The sequence below is a fragment of the Psammomys obesus genome, unplaced genomic scaffold (genome assembly GCF_907164565.1).
Source record: "Psammomys obesus unplaced genomic scaffold, mPsaObe1.curated_primary_1811, whole genome shotgun sequence".
Classification (NCBI taxonomy): Eukaryota; Metazoa; Chordata; class Mammalia; order Rodentia; family Muridae; genus Psammomys; species Psammomys obesus.
The window spans coordinates 2,097,841-2,121,753 of record NW_026596109.1 but is presented as its reverse complement, the minus strand read 5'-3'; the positions used below and the strand labels follow the sequence as shown (position 1 = coordinate 2,121,753).

Below are 23,913 nucleotides of genomic sequence, written 5' to 3'. Positions count from 1 at the left end.
CACACACACACACACACACACACACACACACACACACACACACACACTAGACCTGCTCTGTATTAGAATACTTACTCCTTGTCTTCTGGATGCCGTTCAGCAGTTGGAGAGCCACGCTGGGAGCCGGTAGACATGATTTCAAGCTGAGTCGCTATGGCACTTATGTTAGTATCTGCCACGACCTAGGGGGAGGGGACGACAAGGTATTTTGCTTTAAGTTGCAAGAATGCTGAAGAAACCATGGCTGCGTTCTAATCCTCACCCAACCTGCACAAATCGCTGGACGGGATGGATTATTCATTCTCTCTTTCCCTCACTACCCTTTTGCTCTTTCCTCTCTTCCCCACCTTTCTCCTTTTCTTCTCCCTCACTTCCCAAGACAGAGAGCCACTGGTGTTAAACTCTCAATAACCCCGCTGTACCCTCTAGTGGGATCTCAGTGTGCACCTCCACTGTGGCTGGAGGGTTTGATTGTATCTCTTAAACTATCTTCTTCACTTGACTTCCAATGATTGCTACATCCCCATCCATCCCCTTCTTTCTTTCTTTCTTTCTTTCTTTCTTTCTTTCTTTCTTTCTTTCTTTCTTCCTTTCTTTATTGTGGAACTGAAGACTATTATTCACCTGTGTCCCCAGTTTTTCAAGATTCATTCATTCATTCATTCATTCATTCATTCATTCATTCATTCATTCATTCATTATGTATGCAATGTTCTGCCTGCATGTACACCTGCATGCCAGAAGAGGGCACCAGATCTCATTATAGATGGTTGTGAGGCAACATGCGGCTGCGGGGAATTGAACTCCGGACTTCTGGAAGAGCAGCCAGTGCTCTTAATCTATAGTGAGAGTGTGAACAATGTGTGCTGATAGGCACATGTTGTTGGAGATAAGCAGAGAAGGCCAGAGACCAGCCGGTTTAGACAGATGAGGAGTGATATCATAGAATAATGACATGCTTAAAAATAAAAGGTATAAAAGCTCAAAGCTCAGACCAAACGAAGAAGCTCCCACCCCCCTTTTGAGCACTCTTGTATAAGCCCCAGAATATGCTGGCGCTCTGAGGGGAACTTCCCATTACCTTGCGGTTTGGAACCACTGGACAAGCTTGCTTATCTGCCCGGCCCCAGAAACACCAGAGCTGCCTGAGCCTCGGAATCCCAGAGGACAGGAAGTGTCATGAGTCCATACCTGCGGGCTGTCATCAGCCACAGAGACTCCTTGAGTCTAGGAGAGGTATGCCGCTATGAACATATTATGTAGTGGCTCACAGTGACTGGGTGTGTGTTAGCTGAGCCATCTCTCCAGCCCCAAGACCCTCCTTTTTAGAGGGTCTGCCACCTCTGTCTTGAGGTGGCAGAGGTTTTGTGTGAACGCTGACCCTCAGCCTCCTCTTGCAGTTTCAGAAACACCTTGGTACCGTCCTTGACTTCTGTCCTCCTAGATGCTGCAGGCTGCCCCACAGTCAGCTTGTGTGGAGTTCTACAGGCGCCAGCTCACTGGCTGCCCGGCCTCCCTTCTCTGCAGCAGCCACAACAGAGTTAACAGAGTTAACTACTCCCAACTCTGCCTGGAACCATCTGTGGAGAACTAGATGCTGTAGGGCCACAAGCTAACATCCTTCTCCTGACTTCCTGCTCTGTGGCACCTCTCCTAATGTTCTCCTGGGTTCAGCACACGGGCCTCACTGGCAAAAGCTCAGCTGTCCCAACCCCATCCCAGAATAAGGCCCCAGGAGCTGGGGGGCAGATTCTAAGAGTTGGCAGTGCAGAACAGGATTTGATGCAGTTTCAGAATGGACCAACAGAGGGCACACATGCCTCAATTGTGAAATAGCTGTACTGCCACTAAAGCAGAAAGAAGGCAATGGGCCAGAGGAGGGGCCAGATGCATTTGGGGATCATCCTGGACTGGGGAAAAACAGTTATATGCAAGCGTAGTGTGTTCCAGAAATACAATCATGGGAAGAATGATCAAATAAATGGGGAGATGCTTAGCATAAAAATCTAAGGAGCAAAGGTCAGCTCTCTGCTAAACTGTGCAAGCCTGGCCTCTTCCTTAGCTCAGGGCCCTGGTGGACACTGAGTGCTCTTGAGACACGTTGTCCTCACAAACATTCTATTCCAGCTCTCACCCAGCCTGAGCCTCCCTGACCCACATTCTCCTGACTTGTCTGCTGCTGGAAGGGTCTGCTCTCTGCTTTCTTTGGGCTTACCTCCTGGTTCAGTCACAGATCCAGGTGGCTTCAGGCTCAAGTGACAGCACATCTATGCCCTGGCTTTAATCCCACTGTCTCAGTCTTCTAGAGTTTTCTCCCTGGGAATCTCTACACAAACCAGCTTAAATATCAGCCCTGCTCCTCATGTGAGCTTCACTAGTTTCCCTGTTCAGATTAATTCTTCCTGCTCTCTGTCTTTTCAATCTATTTCTCAGGAACTGTGACAGTGCATGTTTGTGTGTCTGTGGATTGTTCCGCATCTTGTCACAGGTTCCATGGGCAGCAGGGCCCTGCTCCAGCATGTAACTATGGCTGAGAAAGAACGTGGGAGACAATCAGGGGGTCTGAAGCCTTCACAGGGTAAAGAGACTGAGGTGGAGACAGGGTTCTGGTCCTTTAAGGAGAGAGAAAACGAACAGACTCCACTCCACAGAGATGAAGTAATGACAGAGGGGCTGAAGGAGGTCCTGGCATTGATCCAGCTAACAGCATTTTGAATTCTGAATCCTGGTCTTCTGGAAGAATGGCTGGTGCTTTTGTTTGTTTGTTTGTTTTTGTTTTTCAAGACAGGGTTTCTCTGTGTAGCCTTGGCTGTCCTGGGCTCGCTTTGTAGACCAGGCTGGCCTCGAACTCAGATCCGCAATCTCTGCCCCCCAAGTGCTGGGAGTAAAGGCGTGCGCCACCACCGCCTGGCCAGCTAGTGCTCTTAAGTGTATCTCTTCAGCTCTGAGTTTTCCTTTTTACATTTGTTTGTGTGTGTGTGTTGGCAGCATGTGCCATAATACATGTGTGGCGGTCAGAGGACAACCTGTGAGAGTCAGTTCTTTCCTTTTGCCATGTGGGTTCCCAGGTTTGAGCTCAGGTTGGCAGGCTTGGCAGCCAGTGCCTTTGCCTGATGAGCCATCTCATCAACCTTCTGCTTTGTTTACTTCTCCATCTTGTGAGTTCTCCTGACGGTTTTTTATTTAAAGTGACTGTGGACCCCAGGAACAAAAGTCTTGACTGACGAGTTTTAAAGCAAAAAGGAGAACTACCACTAAAGCAACCTTCTTAGTGCCAGCATAACTCTGCATGGCCAGCGCTGAGGAAATTGCCCAAGATAATGATCAACCAGAGGATCTGGAATCCTACCCAGGAGCCTCGCCTTTGTATCTTTCCTGTGCACCAGGACTGCTCTCCGAAGCTGAGACTAGACACTTGGGACCCTACTGTTCCTGGTGTGGTCACCTTGCTTACTTAAACGTTCCTTTCCTGGCCTCACCACTGCCCCTGTTTCCTATGTAAGGAGGTAAGACAGGTCTCCTATGTAGTCCAGGCTCATGATCCTTCTGCCTCCTGAGTGCTGGAAGTATAGGCTAGGTGTGAGCCACCAGGCTCAGGCTTTGTGGGAAAAGAGCTTAGTCTCCCAAGACTCTTAGGAGCCAGCGCCTCTGCTCCTAACTCTCTTGAAAGCAAATGCTATGGAACAGAATGGTATAGTTAAAACACAGGGATCTCATGAGAACCAGCATTGAAAAAGAAACTTAAGGCTGGGCACGGGAGTGATTGCCTGTAATCCCAGCACTCAGGGAGGCAGAGGCAGGGATCGAGGCCATCCTGGTCTACAAAGGACAGCCAAGGCTACACAGAGAAACCCTGTCTTGAAAACAAACAAACAAACAAACAAAAAAGAAGCTCAAGCTTGTTACCACAGGTTATGCTTATGGGACCATGTCATGTTCCTATTGGGCAAAGCCAGAAAAGTCATTAAAATGACACTTCCAGTCAAGTTACACTCACCATAAAGTTTTACCATCTAACTGGAAAATATAAAAATCCTGCAGTTTCCTCCCCATAACTAGCTCTAAAATTAAAAGAGCTTCTTTTGTTGTTGTTTGTTTGTTTTTTGAGATAGGGTTTCTCTGTGTAGCCTTGGCTGTCCTGGACTAGCTTTGTAGATCAGGCTGTCCTAGAACTCACAGAGATCCACCTGCCTCTGGCTCCCTGAGGGCTGGGATTACAGGCTTGTGCAACCAGGCCCGGCTCTAAAAGAGTGTTTTAGCCACCAGCAAATCATAGGGAACCACCGGAACATTCCTGCCAACCTTGTAGGAGTGGAACCCTCTGACCACTCCGTTTTATGAAGGACAGCATGGTCTCTTATGGGGAGCCTAGGGACAGCAAATCTGTCACCTGCACGCAGACTTTCCAGCCCTAAGCTGCCAGCACCTTTGTCTTGAGAGCTGATTGACAGGTAACTTGATAGGCAGGGGCCAAATCATGCCTGGGGCTTGGCTTGGGAATGGGGAGGAGCTACTCTCTGAGGGTTAGGTCCGTTGTGTACAAGTTCAACACTGAGGTGTGACCTAGGAGTCCTGCTCAGCTTTGTCTCTGAACAGCAGGGACTGGGGACTATGGTCTGAGGTAAGCCTGGGGTCCTTCGGGGAAGCAGGGGAAGGCCAACAAGCGGACAGGAGATCTACTTTATTTTTCTGTATCAAGTGAATCTCAGACTTGTTTTCAGCTTCACTGGGCTCTGAGAACAGAGATGGGAACATGAGGGAGAGAAGTGGTCCTGCCCGCAGGCAGGCATTAAGTAGTTGGCACGTGAATGGTCTCTGCAACTTCAGGCGGACCTCTGGGTCCCTGGCCTGGAGAGCTGAGATCCTGTAACTGGCTTGGCAGAAATGAAGGTGCAGAAATGAAAGAGACACCTGTGTCTCCCAATCTGAATATCACACTACCACGAAATGGGAACTTCCCTGGGAATCTTATACTGGGAGAAAAAAAGGTGCCAGCTAGAGGAGGACCTTGTCACCATACGGTTCAAGTACCTCACAAGATGAGATGGAAGTACAGATACTGAAGGTCAGTGGGGGTGGAGCCCCTCTTGGGCCAGGACTGCTAGCCCTCGATTTCATCTTCAGTCTTTTGTCGGGACCCTAAGATGGGCTGTGTGTGTGGTCATTGGATCTCTCTGTCCTTCTTCCCAAGGTGGTCACACTGAACAAATCTCCCGTCCCTGCTTTACACTACTAATGTGGCTCTGTTAGCTGGCTCACTATGGATGGCTTGGAGCACAAGCTGTGACTCACAGGCTTGGTGACAGTCCCACCCTGGGATCTGTGGTCTGGCCTTCTACCTCATGTGGACTGGCACCCTTTTCCCTCTTTCCCCAGAGGAAAAGGACAGTTGGGAAACAGGGATGATGTCATCCTGCTCACCCACGACCCTTCAAAACACTAAGCTGGTCAAAACTACGTGCGCCTTTTCAGGTGTGCCTCGTCAGGCACCCGGGGGCTGTAGATGAACCATCGGGCAGGGTGGGGGACTAGAAACAGAAATGTCGGGCGACAGGTGTGAACTTATTCCATCAAGTAGAGCTGCCTTATTTACCAGGTGATTGCATAATTTCAGATTTTCCCCCAGACGTTTAATGGAGTATTCTGTACCCCCTCCAGGTGTAGTTATTATTAAGCACTTAGTAATTATAGGCCTGAGGCGAGCAACCCAGCGGCCTGAAGAGGCCCAGCTTCTCCAAGGAGGAAGAAGCAGAGTCGAGGAGTATGTGACCTGCCCACCCAAAACTACCACCAAGAAGGAAGAAGTGGGGAGGCCTGTCCGTCCAAGGAAGAGGAGATCCACCTGGAGACAGCGAGGAGGACAGCAGTCATGGAAGCGGAGCAGACCCACCTACTGAAGGACGGGGGCAGGGAGACCAGCTCACTGGCTGGGTCCCGGGAGGCCACCGACAGGAAGGAAGAGGAGGGGAAGACTCAGCTACCCAAGGAATGCAAGCTGAAGGACAGGAAGGCTAAGGAAGAAACCCTGTCCCCCAGGCGTAAGGATCTGTGGGAGACACCCACAGCGGTTGACGATGAGCCGATAACCATGTTTCCCCCTCCCACTGCTCTTCCCTGCCAGTGCGTGTTCCCCCCTCCCACCGCGCTCACCCCTCACTGCGTTTTCCCCCCTCCCATGGCTCTTTCTGGTCAGTCTGTGTTCCCCCCTCCCACTGCACTCACACCCCATTCCGTGTTTCCCCCTCCAAATGCCTTGTTCTTTCACTGTGGTTCCCCATCCACTGGAGTTTCTTTTTCCTCTTGCAATTCCTTCAATTCCTTTATTGGTGTTCACCTCTTAGGCCATTCTCCTTGAGAAAGGATTATTTCGTGGGACACTGGCTTGTGCTGCAGCTACTGGGACACTAACTGGCTTAAAAAGTAAAGCTGAACAAGTATAGCATTATGTTCAGCAATGGCTCACTGTGTGTTCAATAAACTTTCTAGTGGCGTCAACTGTGCATGCCTTTATTGCACGAACCACAAGACCAGTAGCTCTCCTTAAAAACAGGTTTGGGGGCGGGGGGGGCATGCACAACTTTCATCCCAGCACTTGGGAGGCTGAGGTGGGCAGATCTCTGAGTTCGAGGACAGCCTGGTCTATAAAGTGAGTTGCAGGACAGCCAGGGTTACACAGAGAAACCCTGTCTCATAAAAGCAAAAACAAAAACAACCAACCCAACAAACAAACAAACAAACAAACAAACTAATTTAAGGGTCTAGAGCATAAGACATGACAGGAGAAAACTGGCTGCTAGACACAGAGCTGTCTAGTGGCTCAAGCCCCCAACGTCACCTGGAACACTAAGGATTTCTCCCAGGGTTGTTTACATTTTTATTTTTCTAGGCAGGCACTCCAGGTTGAGCCCCAAAACAATTTCTGGGATATCAAAAGGAGTTTTGCCATTCTCAGAATTCACATCTCAGATATTATGATAAAAGGGAGACTACTGAGCACTGTCCACCATGCTCCATTTCCAGTGCTCAGCAGCTCTGCGGGGAGAGAGCTGTGATGTGCTGGGCCGTGGGAGGCACCAGCTCACCGTGCCCTCGGCCCACCTGCTCCACAGCAATTTGTCCTTTCCTGCAGTGTCAGACTCTCCTCCTGGCGCCATGAACCCCAATGTCGCTTATCCCGCAGCCCCTGTGTCATGTCGCCTTTGGGGCTTCACCACCATCTCATGTCCAGGGCACATCCTCCACCAAGGAAACCAGAATCTCTGGGATGCTCTGGAATTAGTGGCTTGACCGGGCAGCCAAGATTACGAAGTCTCAAGCCAGCTGGCCTGGTGGCTCAGGCCTGTATGCCCAGCACTTGGGAGACTGAGGACTGCTGTGGGCTGAAGACCAGCCTAGGATACCTGGTGAATTTTAAGCTAGCCTGAGTAATACCCTTTCTCAGCTGCTTGCTCTGCATGCTAAAACACATCTGCCAAAATCCCAGCCCTCGGCGAGCTTGCTCTGAAGCAAACTAACAACTGCACTCATTTATTCATACACTCATTCTCTTCTTCCCCCTTCTCTGCTTTCCCTCCCAATCACATGCCAGACCTGTAAGTGATCAGCAGGCCTGGTAACACATTCAACGTGAGCCACATCCCCTAGCTGCCTGGGGTGCAGCCCTTGGTATTTCTGAACAGCATCCTGTTATTAACTCTGGGTAGCCTTGAACTTGTGATCTTCCTGCATAGACCTCTCAAGTGATGAAATGTACCATCCATTAAAATTTATTATTTATGTGTTTATTTATTGTGTAGGTATCATGTACGGTATAGTGTGTGTATAGAGGTTGAGGACAAACAATGGCAATGAGTTTTCTTCCTCCACAGTATGTCTTGGAATGCACACTCTGCTCATCAGACTCGGCAACAAGTCTTTATACACCTTGAGCCATCTCACCTGTCCAACATTTATCAATTTGATGGTGGCTATTGACTTTCTATTCCAAAAGATAAAAATTAAGTATGTCAGATTATTTTACTTAACAAATGTATGTTCAAATTACTTATGTACCTAAATGGATGCACAAATGTCTATTTAGCAGTGTTGGGGGTCAAACCCAGGGCTTTGCCCACGTTAGCTAAGGACTCCACCTGAATTACATGCCCATTTTCTTTCTTTGAGACAGGGTCCTACCACTGGACCCTGCTGGCTGGCCTCGAACTCACAGAGATCTGCCGCCTGAGTGCTGGGGTTAAAGGCGCACATCCACCACATGCCATCTCTAGCTTTTTTACTTTTCAGTTATACTTATTTCCTCTCTTCATTTCTTCTCTCCTCTTTCTTTGTTTTTACCCTATGTCTTGCTATGTAGCCCTGGCTACCTTCAAACTCAAAATCTCCCCATTTTAGCCTCTTGAACTCTAGGATTCTAGGAGTGCTCTACAAAGCCAGGTACTTTGTTTTTTAACACATACTTGGTAGTTCTAGTATTTTCCAGTAATTTTAAGGTCAGGTGTGGTGGCTCATAGCTTTAATGCCAGCACACAGTCAGGAGGCAGAAGCTAGCTAGGGTTACATAGTGAGTGCCTATCTCAAAAAAAAAAAAAAAAAAGAAAGAAAAAAAAAAGGAACAAACAAACAAATACCAAGAACCAACCAACCAACCAAAAAAACAATAAACCCAACCAAAAGAAAACAATAGTTTTTCATGTACAATTCTCAATTAGCCCAAATTAGGCCAGGCATAGTGGCACAGGCCTTTAATCTCAGACGCAGAGGCTGGAGGATCTCTGTGAGCTAGAGGCCAGTCTGGTCTACTTATATACTGAGTTACAGCACAGCCAGGACTACATAGAGAGAACCTGTCTCAACATCCCCTCCCCCTCAAAAAAAAAAAAGTCAAAATTGGGGCGGGTTGGTTGGCTCAGTAGATAAAGGTGCCTGCCACCAACTCCGACAACCGGAGTTCGGTCCCTGGGGTCTACATGGTAGAAGGAGAAAATGAGTGCTGCAAGCTGCCTCTGACCACCACACGGGCACGTACAGATGTATACAATAAATAAATAACATACCAAGAACGTCAGACTCCCCGACAGCACCTCATGAAAGCGCTCCTGCCCCCCCTTCTCTGACAATATTTCAACTCCCTACTACTATCTTTCAGTATTTGCTTCCATATTCCTAAAGAAGGTAATTTTACTTCTATTTGCTGATTTAAGTACATTAGTTAGTTGGTATTCTCAAACAAGGAAGACAGACTGTGTAGCCTAAGTTGGCCTTGGACTCACTCTGGAGGCCAGGCTAGTTTGTGATGTGTTTCTTGGCTCAGCCTCCTGAACATGCTGCTACCCCTCCGTGGTAAACGTTTAAATTATCTAATCATATCCTTGTGTGGACCACAAAAGCTTTATCTCCTCTGATCCTTCTACTTAAGTGTCACAGCCACACCCATGCGCCTCAGACTTCCCGTACCATCATGTCTGGCTGTATTTGTTTAATAGTGTAACAGAAGGCCCAGGCTTCTCTTGCCGAGGGCAGGGACTTAACCAGAGCCTGCAGATGGGAAGAGGAACAGCGGCAAGCTTGTCATTTCAGCTTCCCATCATCTCCTTTGCTACCTTCAACTTTGGGTCAGATTCCTGTTCGACTCTGTGCAGCAGATATGTTAATCATTTAAGGATGTTCCCTGCAACCTCCCCTTTCAAGGCTGAAGGCACCAGATAAGAATAGCAAAGGTATTTTCAAGATCTGCAGGGGACGTCATAATCAACACATCACTGGCCACTGGTTTTTACAACTTCCGGCTCCAGAGTGGCAACCACAAGTCTCTAGTCATGCTCTAAAGCTGAAGTTGCCCTAACAAACCCCATCTTGCCCTCTAGATTTCTTTCTCTGTGTCATTCTCTCCTTGGATTCTAGGATCATAAGTCTGACAGACAAACACCCTGTGAAGTAGATCAAATCTGCCCTTAGCAGCAGTGATTTCCTTGTCCTGATGAGACTCTGTATGGCCAGTCCTAGGACAATGATCAACCAGAACGGCCTGACCATGACTCTGAGCTACGCAAACCCCTTGACTTTTGCCTTCTTTCCTCCATGGGGGTGAGTGGGGACAATCTAAAGACATCCTTTACTTCTGTCCTCCCAGTGTGGGCAGACTGAAATCAAGTTCCTTCCTAGCATTCACCATTACTTGTCTCATTCTCAACATGTGAGGCAGGAGACCAGCCATGGCTCACTGGGACCCCCACAACCAAATTTCCTTGGCTTAAAGGTTGAGGTGTAGCCTGCGCTATACAGCATAAACTTGTCCCCAAACAACAACAAATGAGAGAGAGAAAAAAAAAAAAAACCAAAAAACTTCTAAAAGCATTTTTACCTAAATGCTATTTTTTTTGGAAGATTTATTTATTTATTTTATGTATAGGAGCACTCTATTTGCTGTACTCCTAGATGTCAGAAGAGGGCATCAGATCCCAGTATAGATGGTTGTGAGCCACCATGTGGTTGCTGGGAATTGAACTCAGGACCTCTGGAAGAGCAGCCAGTGCTCTTAACCATTAAGCCATCACTCCAACCCCTAAATGCTATTCTTACTAAGCCTGCTACTTTGTATATGTTAATGTTTCTTTGATTATAGCATAAATTTTATGTCCCAGAGTATATAGTTAGTATATATTTTACTTGTTATGTTTTAATTAGATCAGCTTCACATTTTCTAATTCACCTCAAACTTCCAGGGCAGTTAGATATATTAAATACTACTTATTAAATTTTTCTCTTCCACTTTTAATTTAATAATAATAATAATAACAATAATAATAACAACAACATGTGTGGGTCAGAGGATAACTTGTCAAGAGTCAGATCTCTCCTTCCATTACAGGATCTGGGTTGGAACTCACATTGTCTGGCTTGTATGGCAAGTGTTTTCCCCATGGAGCCACCTCTCCCTCTATTTCCCATTTCAGTTCAGAAGCATTTCTTTGGACATTGCAGCCAGTCCTGAGGAGACTTGATAAGCTAGGGTCAGATGGAGGGGGAGGAGGTCCTCCCCTGTTAGTGGACTTGGAAAGGGGCAGGGAGAAGATGAGGGAGAGAGGGTGGGATTGGGAGGGAATGAGGGAGGGGGCTACGGCTGGGATACAAAGTAAATAACCTGTGACTAATATAAAAAATAAAAAAATTTAAAAAAAGAAGTATTTCTTCAGCGTGTTTTTCCTTCTGTTCCATTGGACAGATTGCTTCCTGTGCCCACTGCCAGAGGTTTTAATGCTTTTCAGCACTTCTGTGTCTTCTGTCTTTATTTATTTATTGGAGTGTTCCTTAAAGTAATACATTCAGAAAAATTTTTAGAAAGCCAGTGACATTCAAATGCCTTTTTTTTTTTTTTTTTTTCAGAGACAGGGTTTTTCTGTGTAGCTTTGGCTGTCCTGGACTCGCTTTGTAGACCAGGCTGGCCTTAAATAATTCACAGAGATCTGCCTTCCTCTGTGCCCGGCTCTCTTTCTCTAAGTTATCTTAATAAGCCTTCTATCATTAGGAACTTTTTTTTTTTTTTTTTTTTTTTGGCTTTTTGAGACAGGGTTTCTGTTTTAGCCCTAGATGTCCTAGAACTCACTCTGTAGACCAGGCTGGCCTAAAACTCACAGAGCTCCACCTGCCTGTCTCCCGAGTTCTGGAATTCCACTGGGGCCTCAGTTCCACAAGCTCTGGAGGACATCCCTGAGGGGCGACTGAAGAACTATTTCATATATAATCTCTTAATTATTAACTCTTTGATTTAAAGATTTTCTTCTCATCTCCAAACTTGTTCGGAGGCTTTGTGATCTGTCTCGTCCATTTTATTTCGTTTCGTCAACCAGTATCTAATAAGTACAGTGTGTTGGGCAGCAAGGGAGCCAATGCTGCAAAGTCCACGTGGCTCCTGTTTGCCCTCAATTCTAGCACATGCAACATGCTTTCTTGGCCATGAGGAAGAGTATATCACAAGTACAGTACCCTGAAGAAAAGATGGGACACTGGGGTCAGGAGTTCAAGGCTAGCCTTAGCTACACAGTGACGCCAGCCGGGTTATCTGTTTAATTAGTATTGCCCTAAATCCACCCACCCACTGAAGCCCGTATCCACAAGTTCCACATGACAGAAATTTCTGACATGTCTCCCCCCCCTCCCTTTATGTCCTTAAAGAAAAGTATAAAATTAGAAACGTTTTTGTTTCTAGTGGGCTGGCAAGATGGTTCATGGTTAAAGGGAGCTTGCTGCTCTTATACAGGACCTGAGCTCATTTCCCAGCACCTACAACAGGTGGCTCACAACTCCACCTCCCAGGGATCTGATGTCCACTTCTGGCCTCCTTGGGCGCCTGCACACATGTGGCATTTACTCACAAAGACACAACGACAAAGCCATACAGAGAGACACACATAGGACACACACACACTTATATGAAAGTAAAAAAAATAAGATAAATCTTAAAACGAAAACGAAACAAACTTTTTTTCCTAGCACAGAGTGTGGCTCCTGAATTTAAAATAGTTTTATAGTCATTCTATATGTAAAGAAACTGAGCAGGACAAATTCCCAAATTTCAAGAAGCAAATAAAACAAGGAACATTTCAAGTCAACCTCAGCTGCTCAGTCGAGCTATTGATAAGCACCCCCAGCCTACAGAGGCACAGGCACCTATTTCTTCTTATACTTAGAGATGGCAAGCTTCCGGAAGTGCTAGCTGCCTCTTCATTCTCCACTCTGCAGTCTTCTGACCCAGACTGTCATGTTTCCTAGGCCAATAGCACTTGCTGATGGCTTTGTGTAAGACACTGAAAGTCTTTTCCCATGGGCTGGAGAGATGGCTCAGCCCATAAGGTGCCAGCCTCTTTGGCACGAAGACCGGAGCTCCTTCTCTGGCATCCATGTCAAAAACAAGAAGTGGTGTGTGTCTATAATCCCTGTCATGGAGAGATGGAGACAGGCTGGGGCTGCCTGAAGGTGGAATGTGACGGAGGAACGACCTTTGTCCTGTACACACGCATACAAAAACTATACATATATACACATCTCTATTCCATATATATCACCAGGCACAATTACCTGGCCTTTTTCTTTTTTTTTTAACTTTCCTGCTAGTGGCCTATCTGATGAGTCATGAGTGATGAGTCAGCTGTCCAGTAATTGTGTCCCACATTGTTTTAAAACAAACACCATGTGAGTAGAAGGTACTTGAGAGGGGACACTGGTAAACTGTCTACTGTGCCTGAAGTGATATAAGCTCCATATTCTTTAGTGTGAATATCTCAACTACGGATTCCTCAGAGGGTCCATTTACCTGTTCAGAGTACACACGAGAAAACAAAAACAGCAACTAACATGATTCACAAAAGAAATAAAATGTCACTTGCTTTTTAAAACACTGAAACAGTAAAAAAAAAAAAAAAAAAGACCTCTTTCAGAAACAGGCTGTTAACTGTGAGTATACCGTGGTGTCACAGTTCTGTAATCCCATGATTGTGGAGGCTGAGGCAGAAGGATCAAAGACCAGCCCCGGCGACACTGAGAGAAACTTGCTTGAAATAGAAACAGTTCTCTAGCAGGGTGGACAGAAACAACCACTCTTCTTCTATAGCTTTTATCCGAAATCAATTAAAAGTACATTTGTCACTTTATAAAGAAAACATTTAAAATTTTGTAATTTCATCTCACTTATATGGGTGTTTGCCTGCGCATATGTCTGTACACACCGAGTGCACGCAGTGCCAAAGGACGCCAGATGCCCCTGGAACTGGAGTTATAGGCTGTGAACCACCATGTGGGTGCTGGGAACTGAACCAAGGTCCTTCAGAAGAAGAGCTCATGTTCTTAATTGCTGAGCCATCGCCCTAGGCCACTTGTATGAACTATATTTTTAAAAATATGTTGAAAGGATCACTTCAGCGAGAATGAAGTGTTACCTTTGTGAACTTTGTAGGTGTGGGACAAGATTTCAGTCTAACTTCCTATAGCACCAAGACTCGCCTTCATCTCCTGATCCTCCTGCCTCAGTGTCCCGAGATGTGCGATTATAGATATGGCCACTGTCCACAATACCAGACACTGAGGGAAAGCCCCTTTTCTTGCTCAGGTTCCCACAGAGGTTCTGCTCTGTCATGCCTCCTGTGACTAGCAGCTGGGACTCAAGAGGTGAGCTTGTAACAAGTGACTCTAGGGTCAGTGAGAACTCCAAGGATGGGCACACTAAAAGCAAAGCTCCGGAGGCAGGAATGTGAGTAGCTATGACCAGAAATTTCCACCCCACGTGAGGATAATGTGCAACCAAGTAGAAGCAGTGCGGGGGAACTCCACGAACTGTTTTGGTTGGTGTTCAGCAGACACTTAAGGCCCCAAATAATATCTGGCCTATTGCAGCAACTCCGTTGAAGCCACAGACAGTGTTTTACGAACCCAGTCCCGTCTACCTTGCTAAACGCTTTGTCACTCTGACCTAGACCACTGAGATCTCAGAGCTAAGCACCGCAAATCACTTCTCTCTAACATCATGGGTTTTCCATTCAGTCTTCTTATGCTAAGGCTAAAATTATCTGAGTGCTGGCTGTGGGGTTTTATTCTTTTTACCTGTGAATCATTTTATACTACCTTTTGAGCAGTATGGTGATGATAAACCCTCAATTTAGGGGCACTTGTTAAAGAAGGTCGCTGCCAGCATGCCGCCTCTCCTGTCTCTGCATGGCATCAGGCTTAGAGACAAGGGAAGGGCTCAAATGGAGGGAGGGGAAATTAACAGCACATTTTGCTCTTACTTCCCCCTGTATTTCTCTGTGCTTCTGGATAATACTCGTGGGGCTGCAGCTGATCAATAATTCTCTGCCTTAATTGATGACTACCATGCAGTAAGAGTTGCAGGGCGCTGGCAACCATTCATGGCATAGGAGAAAGAGCATTGTATTTTTCTCTGCCTTTAAAGGGACAGGAAACAGCGCACGGGCTGCCCAGGAAGTCTTTGGATATAAGAAAGGAAATCATTTCCTATTCCTAGCAAACTTCAATTTACAAAAGAATGCTGGAAGCTAAAAGCCTTGTTGATTTATCACATGAAGCTGAGAGTAATTTTTCTCCCCTTGTTATACTTTCGTATAATCCTCCTCCTGCCTGTATGGGTGGCATTAAAGAATTTCTGAATAAAAATAATAATTTCTCGCTTTCAACCTTCATAATTCACATCAGCAAGCATCCTGCTGGCTGGTGATGCCTACTGCCAGTGACGCTCGGCTCCATCTTTTCTGCCACCACTTATCTGCCTCTCCCAGCTGGTTCTCCATTGATCACAGTACCTGCAGGATAATGCGCCCGAAGGCATTCTTCAGTAGATTAACTGCGTCTGTGTGAGACAGTCCGTCCAGAGGTTGCCCATTAATGCTCACAATCCGATCTCCAACCTGGAAGGACAAAAGTGGGAGAAAATCACTATCATTACAAAAAATTAAATTTGAGAAGAATGACTAAAACTCTTCGTAAGTTATATTTCCCATCTGCCTTGTTGCTGAGAGCTGGCTTCTGTGGTGTGTGGGGAATTTTTATGGCTTCCCCTAAATGCAGCCCAATCAGAGAGACAAGAAGGGGGTCAGATTTGATTATTAAAAGGCACTGCAGGTCACTTTTGTATTTTGGTGGCCACAAAGAGTGGGGTGTACAAATTAACTGTTCAGTGAAGCTCTGATGAGGAGGCCAAGTATTTTTTTTGCCTAATTTTTATACCTCAGTTAAGAGTAAAGAACAATAGAAAAAAATCATTAAAATGTGGATACTTTCAGTTGGGGGAAGATTCCAGGACCAAATCTGAGTTAAAAAAGCAATTTTGGGTAAATGAGATGCTAAATGGTTTGAGAGGGTTGGAAAGGACTGTGATTCTATCTTTCTCTCTGAAGCTTTGATAAAAACTTTTTTTTTTTTTGTGCGTGTGTGTTCAGGGACTAATGAATTTCAGGTCCACCATCTAGCTAATGTATTCTGCCCTCAGCATGGGTGGCTTACAGCTTTTGTAATTCCAACTTTAAACAAGGTCCCTATGGCTACAACATTCTTCCCCACCCCAACACATGCTGTCAGCCTTCTGCCTGGTATTTACCTTAAGCTTCTGGGTGCGTGCGGCCACTCCATTGGCCTGAATCATGGCAATGAATATCGGGATATCTCCTAAAGGACTTCCTTTCCCTCCAGCGATACTGATTCCGAGGGCATCACTGAGCTCCTACAAAGCGAGAAAACAGAAGGCCTGCATGTTTAATAACATAGACAGACTGTCTGTCCTCAGATTGCTTTGAACAAAAACTCTCCGTGATGAGGGAGGCAAGGGTAAGATGAGAGCTAAGTGCAGGGCATTAAAAAGGGCTGTTTCACCTGCTGCAGTCAGGCAGCCGTGGGCCCTCAGAGAAGTCCATCTCTGTGAGCCTTATGCACAAGACGGGAAGTCAACTGCACAGGGCACAGTGAAAATGTGAGTAGAAGTAGGATAACACAGTGCTTCTGGCCTACAGAAGAGGCTCAATAAAGAGCCAATAGCAGCAGTAAATTAAAAAACAAAAGCCTTCACTACCCCTCAGTGGAGCAGCCAATTTGACGCAGGCTTGGCAAGTGTGTTCTCATATGGTGTTTATGATTAAACTGCCACACAGATCATGTTCTGGGTGTGAACAAACACACTTGGCTTCAAAAGAGCTGCATGGCTGCATTAAACAAAGGCTCTTAGAGGGTGCCCACTGTTGTGACAACAGTTTGGAGAGGGAAGTAAAATAGCGGAAATCTTTGCAAAGATGGACCCTTGTGTAGAGATCTGGCTCTCGTCCCGCCCCTCCCCCTATCACAGGAGGGTTAATAGTTTTAAAATGACTGAAACAACAAATGACAAGTTGCAGTTCTGGCAGGCTGGCACTCATACCAAGTCTATCTACTGCGCCTTGACTATAAGTCTTGTCAAAATGCAAATAACAACGGCCTGTAGTTTCTATAACCACAAGAGACGGAAACTGTAGTGAAAAATGAAAATCTGGAGAAGAGACAGCATGGCTATGTGGCCCAGTCTCACCACATCTCTGTGTGTGCTCATGATCATGCACTTCTGTGTGTGTGTTAGCATGCTCAAGCGTATACGTGCAGGTGTGTGAGTGCATGCCTCTGTGCATATGTGTTACATTTGTGCTCTGAGGGAGAGCCCCAGTCAAACTGGGAGCTGACATTTTGATGCAAACCCCATCCTCTGAGCTGGAAGAACCAAAAGGCAGACCTGGCTGCTAGATGATAAAGGAGGAAATGCAGAGTGGAGTCAGAAAGAGGCCCTCAATCCTGAGCATACATACATGGAATGCACAGTCTCAGCTCGAATTTCCTAAGTGTAGAAGAGCCTTCAACCAGCATACCAAAAGTTTTGACTATTAAACTTTGATTTGAATCATCCCAGAAGCAGACAGACACTTCCCTCTCAGTCTAACTGGGCCGACTGCCTGCGAAAGCATGAGCACCATTACTCTTCAGAGTTGCACAACTTGACAGTCACGAGGTCCAGGATAAAATCTTCAGCTTGTCAGCACGCAGGAAGATGGAGCCATTTTCCCCCTAATGTTCCGTAGAATATGTAGGGGCAGTTGAAAGCACACACCGTAACCCTATTTATACAGACAGCATGGCCTGTGGCAGGTCCCTGGCTGGATCCCAGCAATGGAAACAGAACAACAGAGTACGTAAGCACTACTCTATGAGGTAAAGGACCTGCATATTTACACGGAGCCAGAAGGTCATGTTCCCAGAACTCTGGAGGCAGAGGCAAAGGGATTTCTGTGAGTTCTAGGTCAGCCTGATTTACAGAGAAAGTTCCAGGACAGCCAGAGCTAGACAATGAGACTCTGTCTTAAGAATTAAAACAAAAGAAACTGAGCAAAAACACGGCAGCTTAGTGTTCATTAATTACACTTTAATAATGCTGGAAAGCAGAAAGAACGTCTTGGAAAGTCCATATGAATGACTTAACGACAGACTTGTATGGCTGGGTGGAGCTCATGGCAGAACATGCCTTAGTATGCACAAAGCTCCCACTTTAAAGACTATAGCCCAAACCAGATAAAATGTCACCAACAAGGCAAACTCTCTACCTTAGGGCCATGGAGGTGGCTCAGAAGATTAAAACCCAAGCCTGGCCTGAGTTCAATCCCTGTAATCCCAGCCCTGCTACAGAGAGCTGGGAGGCAGAGATAGGAGAAGCACCTGCAAGACTGGAGTAAGCAGTGTAGCTGCAGAAACTAAAGAGACCCTGACCCAGCAAGATGGACGCTAAGAACTCATTTGCGCTGTGACTTCCACATGTGAGCTGTGGTGTGTGTATGCATGTGACACAAACACACACCCCACATCCCAGATGACGTGAACAGATGAGTCATTCTGTTATCATTAGTGCTGCCCTGTTATAACTATAATTTAAAATAACTGCAATGCTCCACGTCCAGGGGGCTTCTATCCTGTTTTCAGAGCATTTGTGTCCAATTGATACCTTCCAAATGCATCAATAAATAGGCAATGCTCTCTCTGCAAAATCCAAGAGATGTTAATTTAGATTTTACATGTATGGGTGATTTGCCTGCATGTCCACCTGTATACCACATGTGTTCAGGGTCTGAAAGGAACCAGAAGAGGGTGTTAAATCCTGCCCTGCCCTTGAGTTACTTTTAGAGTGCTGTGAAGAGACAACATGACCAAGGTAACTTACAGAAGAAAGTATTTAGCTGGGGGCTTCCTTACAATTTCAGAGGGTGAGTCTATGACCATCACGGTAGGGAGCATGGTGGCAGGCAGGCAGGCAGGACGCTGGAGAGGTAGCTGAGCTTGTGTCTTATCACAGGCACAAGGCAGATAGACAGTGACACTGGGCCTGCTGTAAGGTTTGGAAACCTCAAAGACCACCCTCAGTGACAATACCTTCTTCATGAAGGCCACATTTCCTGATCCTTCCTAAACACTCTACCAATGGGGAACTAAACATTCAAATCTATGAGCCCACGGGGCTGTTCTCCATCAAACAGCCACAGATGTCCTGTAGCTGGAGTTATAAACTGTTGTAAGCCAATGCTGGGAATCGAGTCCAGGTCCTCTGGAATGGTGGCCAGTGGTCTCAACTGCTAAACCATCTGTGCGGTTCCTAAGAGATATTTTATTGTGAACTCTGTGAGTGGACCATGAAAAAGTAGGTTGGATATGAGCAGGCCTATTATAAAAACCTGTAAAGAGAAAGTAATAAAATGGCTAGAAATAATATAAAATATTTTCAAAATCTTGGAATACTTTGGCCTTAACTGCATCCATTTTTACCTGAAACTGTGTTTACTATTGGTGAGTTTGACTTCTTTGTCACAGAGCATTTGAGTTGCCACTATAGTGGAAAGACTCAGGACAAGTAGGCTTGGTTCAATTACAGCCTGAAAGGACAAATGCCTCTTTCCGGCATTCAGGAAGGACTTAGAATTACGTACTCTCTATGCCTTATCTGATTTATTTCTGGTTTTCTAAAACAGGGTTTCTGTAGGCCAGGCTGGTCTTGAACTTATGGCAATCCTCTTGTCTTAGCCTCCAAAATGTAGAGATGACAGGCATGAGGCACCAGGGTCAGCAATTGATCCATACAAAGTACTGGTTTATGATATGAGTTCGTTTTGTAAGCCCATGCCATAGACAGAAAAACTGAAGATGACTCAATGAAAGATCAGTGAGCTGATGTTGTAGACAAGTTGTGTCCCATCAAAGTTTAGTACTGAAGCTCCAAGTTCTAGTTTCTCAGAACATAACTCCACTTTGAGACAGTCTGTAGAATGAGACTGCTAGAGTGGGCTTAACCCAGTCCAGAGCGAATCCTCATTGGAGAGGCTATGCAACAGGAGAGACTCCAGAATGGTGAACACACAAAGAAAGGTCACACAAGGCTACCACAGAAAGGCAGCCATCTGCAAGCCAAGGAGAGCTCAGAGAAGGCTACCCTTCACCTTAATGTTGAACTTTTAGCTTCTAAGAGTACGGGAAATGAACATCTGCTGAAGACACCCAGCCTCTGATATTCTGTTAGGCAGCTTTATCAAAGAAACACAGCCCAAGAGCAAGTGGTGGAGACAAGCCATGACTGAGCCCAGAGAGCCGAGCTGGGTGGGAATCGCCCGCCTCGTTGTGGTTGGTTACTCTGCACACAACAGGGCTGCAATCCTATCACTACTCTTGAGCCTCAAGTTTACGGTCCTGGAGATGAAACCAGAAGTCTGTTTTCTGACCTTCCATATATCACACGTGAGCTGGAAATCAGTGCTTGAAAATGTGATGAACTGGAACACACCTCACACAATCTTTTCAAACGAGCAGTCCAACACATAAAAGCCTTTAAGAAGAAGCACCCTCACAGCTAGAGATGGACTCCATGGCCTCACATAGGCTAGCCAAGTGCTCTGCAACCAAGCTGCACCCCAGACCCAAGCATGGCTTCGGATTTGATGGCTTCTTTTCTAGGAATTAATCCTGAGGTGATTACTCATGATATAGGCAAAGGTGTACATGTAACAATGTTTGTTACATAAGGTAAAAATTAAACATGGGGGCTGGAGAAATGTTGAACAGTTAAAGCACTTGGTGCCTTTGCAGAGGGTTCAACTCCCAGGCCACATGTGGTGGCTTGCAGCCATCTGTAGCTCCAGGGGACCCATGACCCACTTCTGGCTCTGTGGGCACCACGCATGCACATAGTGCACAGACAGACATACATGTAGTCAAAACACTGATACACATAAAATAAAAATAAATTGAAGAAAATAAAAAGAGTTATGCTAGTTGTTTAATGAGCGGAAACTGGTTAAGAAAGTTCGAGGCGCATCCAGACAATGGAGTGAAAATTATATAATCAGTAACAATCATGTTCTGTGCTGTCAGGAATGCTGACATGGCTTCATGTTCATGTAGCATGGTAATGAGATGAGGTACAAGAGAAGGTCCAACATACTTTTTGTTGTGTGAAATTTAAACACACGCACTATTGAGAAGGATATACTAAAAAATTCCCAATGTTTACTTTCATGTTTCAGTCTCTCTTTTAAAGTCTATTTCTGTCACGTATTTCCGATACTAACTTGGAAGAACATATAAGTCGACATAACATTAAGAGGTAAAATGTACACAGTAGATTAAAAACAATATCTGACTTACTCTGGTTATCTCAACAGTCCTCGGTCCCACCTCTGTGCCTAGGAATAAGGAGGCAAGACTGTTCATTAATGCTTATGAATCAAGGGAAGACGCATAAGTGTAATACTCCCGGAATGACAGCAGCATTTTTTGAGTTTGTTGTTTTTTTTTAAGAAAGGAGACTAAAGCAAGCAGGGTACACCCTTCCTCACCACCAGGACCCAACTGAGTCTTCAGGGCCAGTGTCCCAGTGTGGACACATGTGGCCAAAATTGTTTGGTCTGACCAAAGCTGATGGGCTGCAGCAGAAATGGCCTATAACATTGTTACTCAAAGCTGGGTTTGCGTTTCATTGTGCATTTTCCTGCCCTACTCAAAGAGAACCCTCACCCAAGAGGCCCCACTCTTTCTCCAGGGCATGTGCACTTCTCACCTCCTTTAGCTACCAGTCATGTAGTCATGCTCTCTCTGTAAATAGTTGCACTTTCTGACACACTCAGTTTTTGCTTTTCTGTTGCTCATGGGATCTGTGCGGCCCCCACCTCCCTTTCCTCTGGAAATAGGCCATGTTAAGCAGCTTAGGCTGGCCTCGAACTTACATTTCTGGGGAGGATCCGAAGTTCTTTTTGTGCCAACCAGGTTTTGTAGGCCGGTGATGACTGGGGCAAAGGAAGGCCGACAGTTGCTGTGTGCACTGTGCTGATCCCCCTGAAAAGGAGACACTGTGGTCACTTGTGCGCAGGCACTATCATGGGCCTAGAGACATACCCTTCATCAGAGTCCGCAGCGGCTGAGGTCACCAGCCATCTACAGGACATACTGAAGGAGTCAAGAAGGAAAACAGTCACTATGTTCCCCCTCACCACCCCAAATCCCTCTAAACCCCTGTTCCTTTGTGTTCTCCACTCGCGGATGCTTCATCTCAGTTACGCAGAAAGTCAGTAATTATAGCTGTTTTTGCTGCACATGAAATCAAAGCATTCTCCTAGCATGCTGCAGTGTTACAGCCTTCAGTGACTGCCTCTGTCCTTTGAGGGAGCAACATGACCCTCCCCCCATTAACCAAACTACACTCTACCCCATGTTCTGTGTAGCTGAAGGTGTGAAGCTCAATCAACAGAAAATGGACTTCTAGAGAAAGCAGCGATATCAAGGGAAAGACCTGATTTTAAGGGTATCTTACTTTTATATTCCAAACATTGTCTTACAGACAGAAATGGTTCAATTCAAGTTGCTATACTGTTATTTAATAGTTTCCCTCACATAAATAGATATTTGAGAATTATAATATATAGTCATTTATGGGGAATGACTATCCAAAATCCTACCCATTAGCCAAGGAGGCTATAAATGATATGGAGGCCATGCCATTTAAAATGGTTCTACCCAATTAGTAAGCTGTCTACCCATAGCAAGCTTGCTATGACCAACTGTCATGAAAACTTAAGCTAAGACACATCACTATTACCATTTGGTATCTTATAATGTGTTTTGTTTCTGAAACAGGGTCTTGCTATCTTTTTCTTTTTGTGGTGCTAAGGATCAAACTCAGGACTTTATGTGTACCAGGCAGGTGCTGCACCCACTACAGCTTAAATGATCATTTATTTAACTGTGGAAGAACCTTTAAAACATTTAAATATTTCTTAAATAAGAGATTTCAAGTAAGCGGAAAAATTCTAAAAATCACAGATATACCTAGATGCCATAATTAAATCTGCTACATTTCCATGACACTCACATATAATCCCAGCACTAAGCAAGTGGAGCCAGAGGACCCTAACCCCGGGCAAGCATTTGGGATTCTCCTTCATAAAACTAAAAGATTTGGAATTTCCTTCTATTTTAAACATGTGTTTTGCTTGCATGTACGTACGTACGTGCACCTTATGTGCCAGCCTGAAGCACCCAGAAGAGTGCACTAGATCTTCTGGAACTGGAGTTACGGGTGGTCATGAGCCATGATGCGGGTGCTGGGAACTGAACCTGGGTCCTCTCCGTGAGTAACCAACTCTCTAGCCTTTACACGTTCTTTATCACATATCCCCTATTCATCAATTAATTCCTCCTTTAAAGTTCATTTTCATATAGGCTGTAGACATCTGTGTACTTTAGGACAGACTCACTTTTCTTTGATGTGGCACAGGGCTCCATGTAACCTAAGCTGACCTTATCTTATTTGCTATCAAATTGAACATGACCTTGAACTTGTGATACTCTTCTCTCTAACCCGCTGGGTATTAGAATGGCAGGCATGTGCAACCATGTCCAGTTTATATGGTGTTTGGGATAGAAATCTATGAACTGGCAGTTACACTTAACCATTATTAAAAACCAACCTGTCATACGATTATAAGCAAGAGGTATTTAAAAGAATCTAGAGCTGGGAATGTGGCTAGAGCATGTGCCTAGCATGCATGTGGCCCTGGATTCAACTGTGAACTTTATGAATCATGATAACCCTTCTGTACATCCCTCAGGGGGGTCAGAAATCCAGCCATCCACCACCTCAGCTATTAGTCAACGGGGAAGAACAGTTTTACCTCTCGCATGGTTCACTCTGTACCCTGGTCTCCTGTGTACGGGGCTTTAATGGAACCATTCAACACAGATGAGTCTTCTGACAGCAGAGAAGCTTGCCTGGGGCCGCTGACTGCAGCTACCACCTCGGACTTCAGTCTCCACTGAATCCCTGCCTATTCACTTGTGGAATGAGCAGCGCTGTGTTTACGGCTA

The 23,913-nt window shown here is 45.7% G+C and overlaps 1 protein-coding gene across 2 annotated transcripts in view; it reads right to left on the bottom strand.

The window, feature by feature from the left end:
* The window catches only part of Patj (PATJ crumbs cell polarity complex component), a 307,127-nt gene that overhangs the window by 12,044 nt on the left and 271,170 nt on the right, over nt 1–23,913 (bottom strand). For both annotated transcript variants that reach the window (XM_055628777.1, XM_055628778.1), the window contains exons 39-43: nt 21,777–21,885; nt 21,199–21,236; nt 16,103–16,225; nt 15,309–15,413; nt 76–182 (exon numbers count right to left, since the gene is read on the bottom strand). In XM_055628777.1, the coding sequence (XP_055484752.1) occupies nt 76–182; nt 15,309–15,413; nt 16,103–16,225; nt 21,199–21,236; nt 21,777–21,885 (482 nt within the window). The remainder of the gene's footprint in view (nt 1–75; nt 183–15,308; nt 15,414–16,102; nt 16,226–21,198; nt 21,237–21,776; nt 21,886–23,913) is intronic.